Here is a 15,735-nt window from a genome sequence, read left to right as displayed (position 1 = left end):
GTGGGTGTTGTTGGATGGGGTTTGGGGCGGGGGCGGTGTTGGACAGGGTTGGACTGGGTTGGGGGGGGGGGGGGGGGGGGGCGGGACTCACGCACTGTGTGCTGTTACAGTCTCCTGAACGGGGAGCAGACTTTAAAAACTCTGAGTTCCAGAGGAAAGGCATTTAATCAATTTAAGAGAATAACTGATTATCTGAACGAAATAGTGCCCGCCCGTCTCATATGGATAATTGAGGTTCCCCTGTACTCTAACCAATGAAAGCAAGTGTGACAAATGCCTTCCTCAGCATTCTGTCGACCTGTAATGCCACTTGCATGGAACTACGTACCTGCACTCCTCAATGTCTCTGATCAACAACACTCCCCAGGCTCTACCATTAACTGTGTAAGTCTTGCCCAGGTTTGTCTTACCAAAATACCAAGTCAGAAGTCACACGGCACCAGGTTACAGTCTAACAGGTCTATTTAAAATCATAAGATTTTGGAGCACTGCTCATTTATCAGGTGAAGTGATCACTTGATGAAGGAATAAAAGCTTGTAATTTCAAATAAACCTGTTGGACTATAATCTGGTGTCATGTGACTTCTGATTTTGTCCACCCCAACCCAAAACAGCACCTCCACATCACGGTTACCAAAATACAACACCTGCATTTATCTAATTTAAACGCCATCTGCCATTCCTCAGCTCATGATTCAGTTGGTCAAGATCCCACTGTACTCTTAGATGACCTTCTTCACTGTCCACTATACCACCAAGTTTGTCATTCTTGATGCCCGAAACATTTGCTCTCCTCGGATGCTGCCTGACCTGCTGTGCTTTATCCAGTGCCACACGTTTTGACTCTGATCTCTAGAATCTGCAGTCCTCACTTTCTCCCACAAATTTTGGTATCATCCGCAAACTTACTAAGCATGCCTTCTATATTCTCATCCAAATGGTTATTATGAATGATGAACAACCGGACCCAGCACTGATCCTTGAGGCACACTGCTGGTCACAGGCCTCCAGTCTGAACACCAACCCTCTACCATCACCCTCTGTCTTCTATCATCAAGCCAATTTCGTCTCAAATTGACTAGCTCTCCCTGAATCCCATATGATCTAACTTTACTAATCAGTCTACCATGTGGAACCTGTCGAAGGCCTTGCTAAAGTCCATGTTGACAAAGTCTACCATTCTGCCTTCAGCTATCTTCTTGGTTACTTCTTCAAAAAGCTCAAACAAGTTTGAGAAGCACGATTTCCCATGCCTCATTCCTGATGAAGGGCTTACGCCTGAAACATCGATTCTTCTGCTCTTCAGGTGTTGCCCGACTCGCTGTGCTTTTCCAGCAACACACTCTCGATAACGATTTCCTATGCACAAAGCCTTGCTGACTATCCCTAATCAGTTCTTGCTTTTCCAAATGCATGTAGACTCTGTCTCTCAGAGTCCCCTCCAACAATGTACCTACCACTGACATTAGGCGCACCAGTCTGTAGGTCCCAAGCTTTTCCTTCCAGCCTTTCTTAAATAATGGCGCAGCATTTGCCAGCCTCCAGTCTTCCAGCAACTCATCCTTAGCTGTCAATGATACAAATATCTCTGCTGGGGAACCACATCCCAAAATGTCTTCGGGTATACTTGATCAGCTCCTGGGAATTTATCTACCTTGATTACCTTCTCTTCTTTAATTTGAAGTGTTTTCAAGACATCACTATTTAATACCGTGGGTTCCATAGCTTCCATGTCTTCCTCCATAGTAAATACTGAAACAAAGTATTCATTTAGGACCTCACTCATCTCCTGTGATGGAGATAGATAGCCTCATTGATCTTTAAGGGGTCCTATTCTCTCCCTCGTTATTCTTTTGCCTTTAATGTTCTTGTAGACTCTTTTTGGATTTTCTTTAACCTTATCTGCCAAAGTCATCTCATGTCTCCTTTTTGCCCTCCTGATTTCTCTTTTCTGTGTATTCCTACACCCCCTTATACTCAAGGAATTCACTTCATCCCAGCTGTCTATACTTGACATATGCCTTCTTCTTTTTATTGACCACAACCTCAATATCTCTAGTCATCCAGTGTTCCCTACTCCTGCCAGCCTTGTTCTTCACACTAGCAGGAACACGCTGTCCCTGAGATCTCATTTTTGAAAGCCTCCCACTGGCCAGACATCCCTTCACCTGCAAAAAGTCTCCCCCAATCAACATTTGAACGTTCCTGTCTAATGTTCTTGCCCCAATTTATAACTTTAACTTGAGGACTAGGCCTATTCTTTTCCATAAGTATTTCAAAAATAATAGAATTATGGTCACTTATCCCAGAGTGCTCCCCACTATCACCTCAATTACTAACCTTGCCTTATCTCCCAAGAGGATGTTGAGTTTTGCTCCTTTTCTAGTAGGACCACCTACAGATTGAATTAGAATATTTTCTTGAATACACTTAACAAATTCCTCCCAAGCCAAGTCCTTAACACTATGACACTCCCAATCTATGTTTGGAAAAATAAAATCAACGATTAAACCTTATTATTCTTACAGCTATCTGTGATATCTCGACATATTTGCTCAATTTCCTGCTTACTATTAGCAGGGGGGTTGGGGGGAGGAGGGGGTTCTATAATAAAATCCCATCAAAGTGATCACACCCTTCTTATTTCTCAGTTCCACCTTCACTGGATGATCCCCCAGGAATATCCTCTCTCAGTACCGTCATGATGTGTTGTTCTTAAACAAAAATATGACTCCCCGCTCCTCTCTTGCATACCCCAGGACGTTGAGCTACCAGTCTTGTCCCTCCCTTAGCCATATTTCTGTAATAGTTATGATATCCCATTCCCATGTTCGCATCCCAGCCCTGAGCTAATCTGCCTTACCTGTCAGGCCTCTTGCATTGAAATAAATGCATTTCATCAGTTACCCCTTGTTCTCTGCTGTGCCCTTGCCTGCCTTGTCTATTTAACTCATTCTCTTTAACTTCTGTACCAGCCTCAACGTTCTCTCTTGTCTCACTCTTTCTTAGGGTACCACCCTCCCCAGTAGCTCGAGTTCCCCACCAGGATATATGTTGTCCTCCACCTCGAAGAAACCTTTTCCTCTTGTACAGGTCACTTCTGCCCCAGAAGAGATCCCAAAAATCTGAATCCCTGTCCCCTGCACCAGCTTCTCAGCCATGCATTAATCTGTTTTATTCTCCTATTCCTACTTTCACTAGCACGTGATACTGGGTGTGATCCAGAGATTAATACCCTTGAGGTCCTGCTTTTTAATCTCCTGCCTAACTCACTTTTTTCACTCTGCAGGGCCTCATTCTTTTTTCTCATAAGTCATTGGTACCAATCTGTTCAACAACCTTTCACTACTCATGCTTCCCTTTGTGAATCTGCTGCAATCACTCTGAAATGCCCTTGACCTTTGCACGAGGCAGGCAACATACCATTCTAAAGCGTTTGCATGCTAAGGAATTTCTGCAGTGCATCTTAGAGATAGTACATACTACTGCTACTGAGCCTCAGCTGTGGTGGTAGTAGATGCTTGTGAATGTGGTGCCAATCAAGCTGGCTACTTTGTCCTGGATGGTGTCAAGATTCTTGAGTGTTGTTGGAGCTATACTCATCCAGGCAAGTTGGGAGTACTCCAACACACTCCTGACTTGTGATTTGTAGATGATGGACAAACTTTGGGAGAGTCAGGAGGGGAGTTATTTGCTGCAGGATTCCTGGCCTTTAGGCTGCCCTTACAGCCACAATATTTGTATGACTAGTTTCAATTTCTGAGTGTTATAAACAGCTTATGGAAATTAACACTTAAATAATCAGACATCAGAAAGTTTACCACAGTATCCTGGTGTTCCACATATAGTCTTCATGGTCACTTGTTCTTCTGTAATTTTGGAAAGTCCAAAGTCAGCTGAAAAGAGGGGAAGAGAGTGCACTGTTTTATCTTCCTTCATTATCATTTTTTTCTGGAAAGATTAAAGATGAAATTTATGAAATTTATGAAATTGTTTCTAACAAGAGTTCTCAATGATTACTGCCTAAGGCATCAAATAATTAAGACAGTTCTTTCATATAGCTGCAGTAATAGAATGAATTCAAGTATTGGTTGCACATACATCAAACAAGTGATCATTGAGATTTGTCAATTTACACAATTTTAAAAAAACTAAATCAGTTCAGCTCTTTTACTAAATAAATAGCCTTTGAACATTGATGCAGTGTTTAGGATAAATTTGAAATGAATGTGTATATGTTATATTTAATAAATATTGGATTCTAATAATTAAATCATTAATCAATTTAAATTGCAGTTGTGATTTGGCTACAATTCAAATCAATACTGTAGGTGTTCAGCAGATACAATTAAGTTCTAGAGTGAAAACTGAGTGTTTTTTTTGCCTGTCATCTCAATCCACGATTTTACAACACCCATGAAATTAATAAGAGGTCACCTGTAATCTTTTAGTTTATGTAATTTTATTTTCATCATAAGGATTTATTTAGGCTCGTTAAATCTACGGTGATCGATAAGACCTGGAAGAAAACTCTTTGTGCCTGACGTCAGAGGATTGAAACTGCAATAAATTACTTTCAAGGCTAAACTTACATAATATTGGTGATCTGCCAACATCTGTCATGCCTACACTGGTGATTTGTCTAATTGAAGAATACAATTCCTCCACAACTGATAAAGAGCTAAGAGGAGTAGGATTTATGAATCACCCTTGATGAGATCTTTGGTCATATGTTTGTGCCTGAACATCTTTGGAGGGGGAATACTCTTTCGAGAGAGGTGAGCACCATAGCCGGACTGGAAAGCTTCATCTCCCATTCCAACTCCATTTTGATTTAGCTCACTCCCTCTCTCCCCACCTTCTCCTCACCTTTGTGGCATACGCTATCTTTAACAAGCTTTGCATGTAAATTAATTAATTGGAAAACAAGGTATTTACTGATGGGCATAACTAGATGAAAAATACCAAAGGTGATTTGGTGACGGGAAAAAAAATGTTCAGCTGAATTTAACAGCACTTCTGGATATAAATAAAAAGACAGGCTTGATGGAATGATTTGTCATTAATGAGGAAATAGTAACACAAATAACTCTTAAAAATCCAAAACCTCAAAATTCAAACAAATTAAACCAGTAAATGATTTGTTCACAATATGCGGGCATTACTGGCTAGGCCTGTATTGAATGCCCTTCCTTAAATGCCCTGGAAAAGAGGGTGTTGAACTCCTTCTTGTTGCACTACTATCATTGGGGTATAGGAACATCCACAGTGCTGATAGAAGAGTTCCAAAGTAATACTATAATAGATGCAGGACTAAAAATCCAGAGGCCTGGACTAATGTTCCCAAGATGAAATACAAACATTCCCATGGTAGCTGATAGAATTTAAGTGTAATTAGAAACTAAGTTGTTTTTATTCTCTTGGGACATGGGCATTATTTCTCATTCCTATTTGCTCTTGGAAAGGGTGGTGGTGAGTAGCTTTCTTGAACCACCACAGTTCATGTGCTGTTGATAGACCCACAATACAATTAGGGAGCGGATTCCAAGATTTTTGCCCAGCGACACTGAAGGAACAGTGATATGTTTCCATGTCAGGGTGGTGAGTGGCTTGAAGGAAACTTGCAGGTGGTGGTGTTCCCATATATCTACTGCCATAGTTCTTCTAGATGGAATTGATTATGTTTTTGGAAATTGCTTTCTGAAGATCTTTGGCAAATTTCTGCTGAGCATCCTGTAGAAAGTATATACTGCTGCTCCTGAGCATCCATGGTGGAGGGAGTGGATGCTTGTGGATGTGGTTCCAATCAAGCAGGTTGCTTTGTCCTGGATGGTGTCAAGCTTCTTCAGTGTAGTTGGAGCTGCATTCATCCAGGGGTGTATTCTATCACACTCCTGACTTGTGCCTTGTTGGTGGACAGGCTTTGGGTAGAAAGGAAATGAGTTACTTGCTACAGTATTCCTAGCCTCTGATGAGATATTATAGCCGCTGTATTTATATGGTGAGTCCAGTTGAGTTTCTGGTCAATAGTAACCTCCAAAATATTGAGAGTGAGATATTCAGTGACTGTAACACCATTGAATGTCAAAGAATGGTGGTATGATTGTCTCTTATTGGTGAGGTTACTGCCTGAGATTTGTGTGGCACAAAGGTTACTTGTCATTTGTCAGCCTAAGTCCTGATTTTGTTGCATTTGAACATTAACTGCTTCAGTATCTGAGGTATAGCGAATGACTCTGAACACTGTTCAATCATCCCCACTCTGGTCTTATAAAGCCGCTTAGGATACTACCCTGAGGAACTCCACTCGCAGAGATGTCCTGGAGCTGACATGACTGATCTCCAACAACCACAACCATCCTCCAGTGTGCCAAGTATGACTCCAATCAGTGGAGAGTTTTCCACCTAATTCTCATTGATTCTGTTTTGCTAGGTCTCCTTGATGCTGCACTTGGTTGAATGCAGCCATGATGTCAATGGATGTCACATCATGTCTGGAATTCAGCTGTTCTGTCCACGTTTGAACCAACATTGTAATTAAGTCAGGAGCTGAGTGGCCCTGATAGAACCAAACTCAAGCATCACTGAGCAGGCTGTTGCTAAGCAGGTGCTGCTTGATAGCACTGTTGATGGCAACTTCCATGACCTTACTGGTGTTTGAGATTAGATTAAATGGGCGATAGTTGCCTGGGTTTGATTTGTCCTGCTTTGTGTGTACAGGGCATAACTAGCAATTTTCCACATTGTCAGGTAAATGCCAGTGTTGTAACTGTACTGGAAGAGCTCAGCCAGGGGTGCAACAAGTTCTGGAGCTCAAGTCCTCAGTACTATTGCTGGAATGTTTCAGGGCTAACAGCCTTTACATATCCAGTACCTCCCACCATTTCTTGATATCGCGTGGAGTGAATCAGATTGGTTTAAGACTGACCTCTGTGTTGCTGGTGACCACTGAGGCAGAGTGGGATGGAGCAGCATGGCACCTTTTGGATTATTAGCATTGAGACAACTGTGCATCAAAGGCACATTAATCCCTTGTAACACCTGCCAAATCTGTCAAAAAGCGTGAGACTTGTTAAAATCTGTTAATATATGTCAATCCTGCCAAGAAATGTCGAGGCAGTCAAGACTTATTAGCTACCGATGATGTCTCTTTGCGCTCCTCTTGCTCAAATCTAGTCACATTCGATCACTTGCCATTCTCAGAACAACTCACCACCAGGGCTGGCATCCCTGGCACTGACACCAGGCAAACAGGCTGTTCTGAATCTGGACGCTGCTAGTCTGAAACTGTCTTGCAAGGTTCTGTTTGTCCCAGACCTGGAGGAATGATTAACACTTTACTCTTTTATTTTAAATTTTAGACATGGTGTTGGAACCCCAAGGCAGGCTTTCCACCCAGTCCTCTTCAGCTCTTTCTGGACAAAAAATGAGGAGTCTGAATAGCTATTTCTAAAGGTCAGGTTCACAGAGCCAGAAGGTTCCCCATTTTTGCATACCTGACGTAGAAAGGAAACTCAGAAGCAAAGGCTCGTTGTCACACAGACTAACCTCCATTAAGCTGTGTGGCACAGTGTTCCAATGTGCGATTTGGGACAGAGTGAGAACAGATCTAACCAGTCAAAATCGGGTACCTTGGGTCATCAACACAAGTAGAATTTATCCAATAGAATCCATAACCTCATGGCTTAGCACACACCCTGTTATCATGAATTCAGGGGATCAGCACTGGTTCAATGAGGAAAGCAAGGGTAGATACTAGAAGCAACGTGCATTTCAAAACAAGTTCCAATCCTGTAAAATAACTATACATGCATGTTAAACAGTAGAAGCCACATGCAACAGAGCAAAGTGGTCTCATTACCAAATCAGATCAGATTAAGGCAGTGCATTCTTGGAATGTCCAGTCACAAATGATGGATAATTAACAGAAAGAAAAGGCTCCACAAACTTGCCAACTTTTATATTTGATGCCCAGGTCAAATAAGGCAAGCTTGCTATATGCCTTCTTGACCACCACATTCACCAATGTTACCACTCTCAGAGATCTGTGGACCGATATGTATGTCAAAGCTCCTAAGATTTCAAACCTGAATTTGAACTTCCAAAGTGCCCCACCTTACATTTGTCTGGAAAATCCATTACAACCTTGGTCCAAATATGGATAAATGAGCTGAATTCAATAGGAGAGGAAAGAATGACTGCCCTTGACTTCAAAGACTGCATTAATCCAATTGTAACCTCAAGGAGCTGATAGGAATTACAGAGGAATCATATCTTGCACAAAATTTGGTTATGGTTGCCACGTGGAGGCTATTCATCTCAGTCTGAGGCCATCACTGAGGAGTTCCTCAGAATAGGGTTCTGGGTCCGACCATCTTCTGCTGATTTTTACTCATTATAAGGTCAGAAGTGAGGATGGTAGCAATGATTGCACAGTTTCAACATCATTCACACCTCCTCAAATCTGAAGTTGTCCATGGCTACACGCAACAAGACATGGACAACATTCAGGTTTGGGCTGAAAAGTGCTAAAATCATGCCACTCAAGTGCCAGACAATGAGCAATTCCAACAAGACCAAATCTAACCATCTCCCACTATTAGCATGCTAGAGTTTGCCATTGACCAGAAAGTAAACTGGATCAGAATATAAACAACAATTCAGACTTGTAATTCTGTGGAGAATAACTTACTTCTTGACATCCTAATGGCTGTCCATCATTTACTAGGCAAAGTTAGCAATGAAATGAAATACTCTCTACTTGCCTGAATAGTTGCAGCTAAGACAATTTACCTCAAGAAGCAGACAGACCAGCAGATGTCCTGTGTGGGATTCAGGATTATCAGCAGCAGTGTTAAAATATGTAGTGAGAGGGTACAGACGCAGAAACAGACAGACCAGTGCCAGAACACTGTGGAATTCAGGAAATGTGGCAAGTACAGAGAGGTCCCAGAAACAGACAGACCAGGATCAATGCTGTGTAGCAGCGAGGTTAAAAGGAACAGTGAGTGCAGAGAGATCCCAGAAAAAGACAGTTTTAAAAAATCAACAAAATCCTAGTGTGAAATTGCAAGAAAGCAGTAGATAATTGGTGGGTATTTCTCTTGTTCTTTTGTGACTGAATATTGATTTAAGACCCCAAGTGCAATTTGAAAACTTTACACAGGTAGCTAATATTTTAGAACTTAAAAACAAAACGTTTTCACTTGATAGTGTTAAGAGATTCCTGTGGCTTGTTGGACATAAACAAGAATGAGATTTTCCAATCCATACTTAAGTGGAAGCAGGGTAAAATAAATATCGTTAGCAGTTTTGATCTCCTCATTTAAAGGAAGGGAAGCAGTTCAGAGAAGATTCATTAACATGATCTCAAGAATGGAGGGAATGCCTTCTAAGCAAAGGCTAAATAGGTTGGGACATCCTCTTTAAACATTTGTTAAGTGATTAAATATTATACGTTTTTCATATTTTTGAAAATGAATGTGGTGCGTTCTTTCAACACATTTAAACTGGCCACCATATTATACAAGTGTTTTTTCATATTTATTAGCTTAGTAATTTTTTTTGCAAGAAGAAAAAACAATTCGACAATTTTTGACAAAAAATAAATCATCTGTCTTTTAGGTTCTCTTGTAATTGCCCAGTGTGATAACTATTTAGACACTCACCTATTTTTAACAATGCATCTGGAGTAGGAGAAGCATAGAGAAGGTTTTCAGGCTTGAGATCACGATGAACAATTCCATTTTCATGCAGGTACTAAAACGAAACAAAGGAATACACTAAGAAGTGAGTACAGTCACTAATAGCTGAGACATGGGGCTGGCACAGTGGGTCAGTGGTTAGCACTGGTGCCTCACTGCTGCCTCACTGGGCCAAGGTCCCGGATTCGATTCCAGCCTCGGGCAACTGTCTGTATGGAGCTTGCACATTCTCTGCGTGTCCATGTGAGTTTCCTCTGGGTGCTCCGGTTTCCTCCCACAACCCAAAGATGTGCAGGTTAGGTGAATTAGCCACACTAAATTGCCCATAGTGTTCAGGGATGTGTAGGTTCAGGGATGTGCATTAATCAGGGGTAGAGTAATAGGGTAAGGAAATGAGTCTGGGTGGGATGCTCTTCGGAGGGTTGAAGCAGACTTGTGTGGCCAAATGGCCTGTTTATGCACACTGTAGGGATTCTATGACACTCCATTAGTACTTACAGGTGCTGCAATGATGTGGTTTCATCACTAAACCATTAAATGATATGGTGAATAAACATTCATATGGAACACACCGTTGCCAGCCAAATAATGATAATCATTCATGTTCATATGAATTGAATGTTGTATTTTTAATGAAATTCCAGGAATCCTTTGACAGCTAAATGTTCTCTACATTTCTGTGATGTAACCAGATTTTGCATGATCTGTGAGTTAATACATGTAGTACAAAATTGACTTCTGAACTGAGCTATGACCAGACTATTCTTTTACAATTTCTGCAGAAATACTTTGAGGGTGTAGTAGTCCAAAAGGAACAAAACTAAAACAAAGTGGAGGTGTAGAACAAACTTTCTCCAAATAAAAAGTGTTTTATTTTTCAATGAAGACTTTTCCCCTTATCAGGTAACACTATTTTCATTTTAGGTTGATGACCTGATAATGTGATGGACTACATCCTCTTGCTGTCACAATTATGGGCAACTGAACAACTGAATTAACGGCCATAGATAGAGTGAACGGCAGAAGTAAAGGATGGATTTTCCGAAAGCCAGACAGTCATTATTCCAGAATAGATGGTAGTTCTCCATGAAGACCCTGCAGATCCTCATCGAAGCAGATTTAAGGAATTGCCAGCGAAATTGGAGACTCCACTGGGAAATCCCTCTACATCCAGACACCTCTGCAAGTATCCATTTAAATCAGAGAATTTGGAGGGTTATAATGAAATTAAGGAAAATTTAGTCCATTAAGTACAAGTAATGAAGAGGACTGATGAAAGCAGAGTGGTGGACATTGTCTACATGGACTTCAACAAGGTTCCAAATGATAAACATGTTAGATCACATGGAATACAAGGAGAACTAGATATTTGGATACAACATTGGCTAGAAGGTAGGAGACAGAGAGTGGTAGACAGTTGTTTTTCAGATTGGAGCCCTCTGACCAGCAGTGGGTCGCAGGGATCAGTGCTGGGTCTATTGCTTTATGTCATCTTTATGAATGACTATAGGAGGTGTGGCTGGTATGTTTGCAGATGACACCAAAATTGGTGGTGTAGTGGATAGCAAAGAAGGATACCTCAGAGTACAAAAGGACCTTGATCGGATGGACCATTTGACTGAGGAATGGCAGATGGAGTTTAATTCTAGATAACTGAGAGGTGCTACATATTGGTAAGGCAAATCAGGGCAGGACTTATACACTTAATGGTAAGGTCCTGGGAATGTTGCCAAACAAAGGAACCTTGGAGTGCAGATTCATAGTTCCTTGAAAGTGGAGTTGCTGGTAGACTATGCAGTGAAGGCTTGTCTTTATTGGATACTGCATTGAGTATAGGTGTTGGGAAATCATGTTGTGGCTGTACAGGACATTGGTTAAGCCACTTCTGTAATACAGCACTCAGTTCTGGTCTCATTGCTATGGGAAAGATGTTGTTAAACTTGAAAGAGTTCCGAAAAGATTTACAAAGAGGTTGAGCTATAGGGAGAGGCTGAATAGGCTACTTTCTCTGGAGCATCAAAGACTAGGAGTGGCTTTACAGAGATTTATAAAATCGTGAGGGGCATGGATAGAGTGAATAGTCAAGGTATTTTCCCCAGGATATGGGAGTCCAGATTAGACAGTATACATTTAAGGTGTGAGAGAAAAGATTTAAAAGGGACCTAAGGGGAATTTTTTTCTCAGAGGGTGGTGCATGTATGGAATGAGCTGTGAGAGGAAGCGGTGGAGGCCAGTACAATTACAACATTTAAAAGGCATCTGGATGGATATATGAATAGGAACGGTTTGGAGGGATATGGGCCAAATGCTGTCAAATGGGACTAGATTAATTTAGGCATGGATGAGTTGGACTGAAGGATGTATTTCCATGCTGTACATCTCTATGTCTCTATGACATTGTCTAACTCCTGAGTAACTATAAAGCTAACCTTATACTTACCTCACAAACACCTCCCCAGAGCACCCTCACCCAGCCCAGGGTCTATTTCATAACCTCATTCTTCCCCCTTCCCCCCAAGAGTCCTTTTCATCCATGCCAGACCTGTTCCCCCTTCCTACACTCCAGGCATACTCCCCCAACCTTGCTCTGCACTTGCCCCTTTGAACCGCTCCACACATTATTGCTGTGTTGCATTACAGGAAAATTCTTGTATGGAACACAGCCATCATTGGCATGGCCAGGATTAGTTGCTGTTCCCAAATGTCTTTGAACTGATCGGCCATTTTTGAAGGCAATTAAGAGTCAACTATACTGCTGTGGATCTAGAAGCACGTGTATCTTTATGTGAGGACAGCATATTTCCTTCCCTAAAGGGCATTAGTAAATCAGATCAATTTTCATAATGATAGAAAGCTACATGATCACTATTAGGTTCCCTTTTAATTTCAGATTTTATTGAATTCAAATGTGATCATCTGCCATGTTAGAATTTGAGCCCATGTTTCCCAGAACATTAACCAGGGCCTCTGAATAACTGGTCCAGTGATATTACGGTTGAAACTTTATTGCTGGAACAGCACAGCAGGTCAGGCAGCATCCAGGGAACAGGAGATTCGACGTTTCGGGCACAGGCCCTTCTTCAGGAAGGGCCTGTGCCCGAAACGTCGAATCTCCTGTTCCCTGGATGCTGCCTGACCTGCTGTGCTGTTCCAGCAATAAAGTTTCAACTTTGATCTCCAGCATCTGCAGACCTCACTTTCTCCAGTGATATTACCACTATACTACAGTCTTCCTTAAAATTGAGAGGACTATCTTTGCCATGAACTGAACAGTGAACAGCTGAAGAGAAGGAACATGAGGTGGAAGAGGATGAATTGAAAATGAGGAGGAAAGTAACTTTTTCTTTGGGCTGTTTGTGAAGAAAATGTCCAAGCATGAGGCCAGTAACTACAAGCTCAATTTCCTATTCACTGTCACATGCCTCACCTTTCCTTCGTCACTGATCAACACACTGTCTGCTTACAAAACTGAACTATAATCCAACACAAAATAAATATTCCAAACCAAATTTATAAATGAAATCCTGCATTTGTAAACATAAGTCAATTTTGAAAATGTCCTTAATGTTTGTCTTTGGCTGTCATAATGATCCTACTTAGCGTTATGACTGTGACATGATGGGTAGAAGGTTTCTGGAGGAGACTGAAGATGGGCTTTGAAGGTCAAGCAGTCCTCGGACAGGAAGGCCTGGCAGCAGACTGCATCATGGCAGCATGACTGGCAGGGAGGCACTAATGGAGTGGTGCAGGTGGGAAGATGGATGTTATTTCCCTGAAAAAAGACCTACAGCTCTATAGAGTCAAAGCCATTCATCCAAAGTGGTGCTTCATTAGTCTTACAATTTGTAAGAAGAGAGTTAGATTGGAATGTGTGAATGGAAATTTTTGTCTGTCTGCTGTTATTGATGACAGTCTGGGGACACCTCAACAGTGTACCGTCTAGAGAAGCACAGAATCACAGACAACATCCCAATTTTTGTGTTTAACTACAGACATGAGGGCTCCAGGAATTGTTGTTAGTGTCAGTTGACAGTTTTACCATCATTACCACAGCAACAAGCTGGCCAATAAGTGCATTTGTGTTCAACAGCTTAACATGGTTCCTATGACTATCGCTATGCTTTATTAACATGGTTACTATGACTATCACTCTGCTTAATTTCACAATTATATTAAAAAAAAATCTCCATGGTTTGTGGTAATCTTATACAGGTGAACTCAGATTCAGCCTTTCACATCTGAGAGTTTGATGAAACACCAAACAATTCAAACTTTATCTCTTGGGAGCTAATCAAGACAATGCAGAAGTAGAATTGATTATTTGACAAGCTGGTTTGTCTTTAAAGGAGAACTTTTGAGTTCAATGTTTTGAGCATGTTGCTTCTTAAACCAGAAATCAACGGTCACATAGGAAGAAATGTGATGCCATTATTTCAGATAAAGCAAGACTTTACATCACCTGCATCTCCAGAGAGAGATTAATCAGATTGCAATCCAAAGTCTATCTAGTTGTCGCCAGAAAATCAATACTCTTGAAATTGCAAGCCTACTTAATGTTAAGCATCCCATTAGTATATTACATGGGGCTGATTAGAAAACCAACTCATAAGTGTTAGACTAGAGTGCAGAGTTAAAAGAAAAAGTCTTGCAAAAATATACATGAAAATTATACATGTCAATATAAAATGCATAAGGATTCCCATTCCTTCAGCAATGCACAGGAATTAATCATTTTATCCAATAAACCAGCTATAAGAGTAACATTCTCTACTTCCTAAAGTTTGTTTTAGTGTCACATAATGCTGAAAGGCAAAGGTGTGGCTGGATGATCAACAATAGGTCCTTCATCTACCAGGGCAACAGGCTACCACTGCACAAACAGTGATCCACTTGACCTTGACAGGAATGTTGTCAATCCTATAAAACTCTGCAAATGTCGACAGAAAATTAATCATTTCGAGAAAACCGTGTTACCAACAGTGATAATTCCCAGTGATCATTGATTATAAAGTAATAAGTAGTCGATTTGAAATAATTTAAGAAACAATTTGAAGTCCCCTGATTGAGATCCATATTTATTTGTGACTTGTAATTCAGAAGACAGTGTGATAAGGGAGAATTGGGTTATGGGATCAAGGGGTAACTTTACCAGAAATAAGCTAAATTTAATTTTTGGCGAGTTTCCTGGAGTTTTTTCTTCTCTGCAAGCCAAAGCAGGTTTTCTCACAGTATCATCCCAATCTCACCTCATTAACAATGCCTCATGCTCCTATGACATCCTGCTTATTTTATTTTCGCACTTGTTGAAGGTGCAAATTCTTGCTATGTTCAGGTTATCTGGGGATTCCTGGCACCAGTGCCATCTTTGAACCCCAGCGTTAACTGTCCCAGAGTTGGTCTTCAGCACACGCGTAGTGCCACAGCAATCACAAACTAATACTTCTCATGGTATACAGGTAGCATGGCTGACAGATTCTCACAGATCCAACTGCATAATCCAACATACATCACTGTTTAAGCATCAGTTCATTCAGCTAACGTGTCCTTTGCCACATGCCATCTTACATCCCTAAATCAGTGCGTTCTTTTTTCTCGGAGAAAGTGAGGACTGCAGATGCTGGAGATCAGAGCTGAAAATGTGTTGCTGGAAAAGCACAGCAGGTCAGGCAGCATCCAAGGAGCAGGAGAATCGACGTTTCGGGGCATGAGCCCTTCTTCAGGAATGAGGAAAGTGTGCCCAGCAGGCTAAGATAAAAGGTAGGGAGGAGGGACTTGGGGGAGGGGCGTTGGAAATGCAATAGGTGGAAGGAGGTTAAGGTGAGGGTGATCGGCCGGAGTGGGGGTGGGGGCGGAGAGGTCAGGAAGAAGATTGCAGGTTAGGAAGGTGGTGCTGAGTTCGAGGGTTGGGACTGAGACAAGGTGGGGGGAGGAAAAATGAAGAAACTGGAGAAATCTGAGTTCATCCCTTGTGGTTGGAGGATTCCTAGGCGAAAGATGAGGCGCTCTTCCTCCAGCCGTCATGTTGCTATGG

The 15,735-nt window shown here is 41.5% G+C and overlaps 1 protein-coding gene across 5 annotated transcripts in view; it reads right to left on the bottom strand.

Moving 5' to 3' along the window:
* camk4 (calcium/calmodulin-dependent protein kinase IV) overlaps positions 1–15,735 on the bottom strand; it is a 161,457-nt gene that overhangs the window by 30,715 nt on the left and 115,007 nt on the right. For 4 of the 5 annotated variants that reach the window (XM_043710559.1, XM_043710549.1, XM_043710532.1 and 1 more), the window contains 2 exons: positions 9,669–9,759; positions 3,822–3,896 (listed from right to left, as the gene is read on the bottom strand). In XM_043710559.1, coding sequence (XP_043566494.1) covers positions 3,822–3,896; positions 9,669–9,759 — 166 coding nt within the window. The remainder of the gene's footprint in view (positions 1–3,821; positions 3,897–9,668; positions 9,760–15,735) is intronic. The other variant, XM_043710542.1, reaches the window with a different exon arrangement.

This window comes from Chiloscyllium plagiosum, chromosome 2 (assembly GCF_004010195.1).
Source record: "Chiloscyllium plagiosum isolate BGI_BamShark_2017 chromosome 2, ASM401019v2, whole genome shotgun sequence".
Taxonomy (NCBI): domain Eukaryota; kingdom Metazoa; phylum Chordata; class Chondrichthyes; order Orectolobiformes; family Hemiscylliidae; genus Chiloscyllium; species Chiloscyllium plagiosum.
The sequence above is the reverse complement of the archived record's forward strand: the minus strand, read 5'-3'. Positions and strand labels throughout refer to the sequence as shown.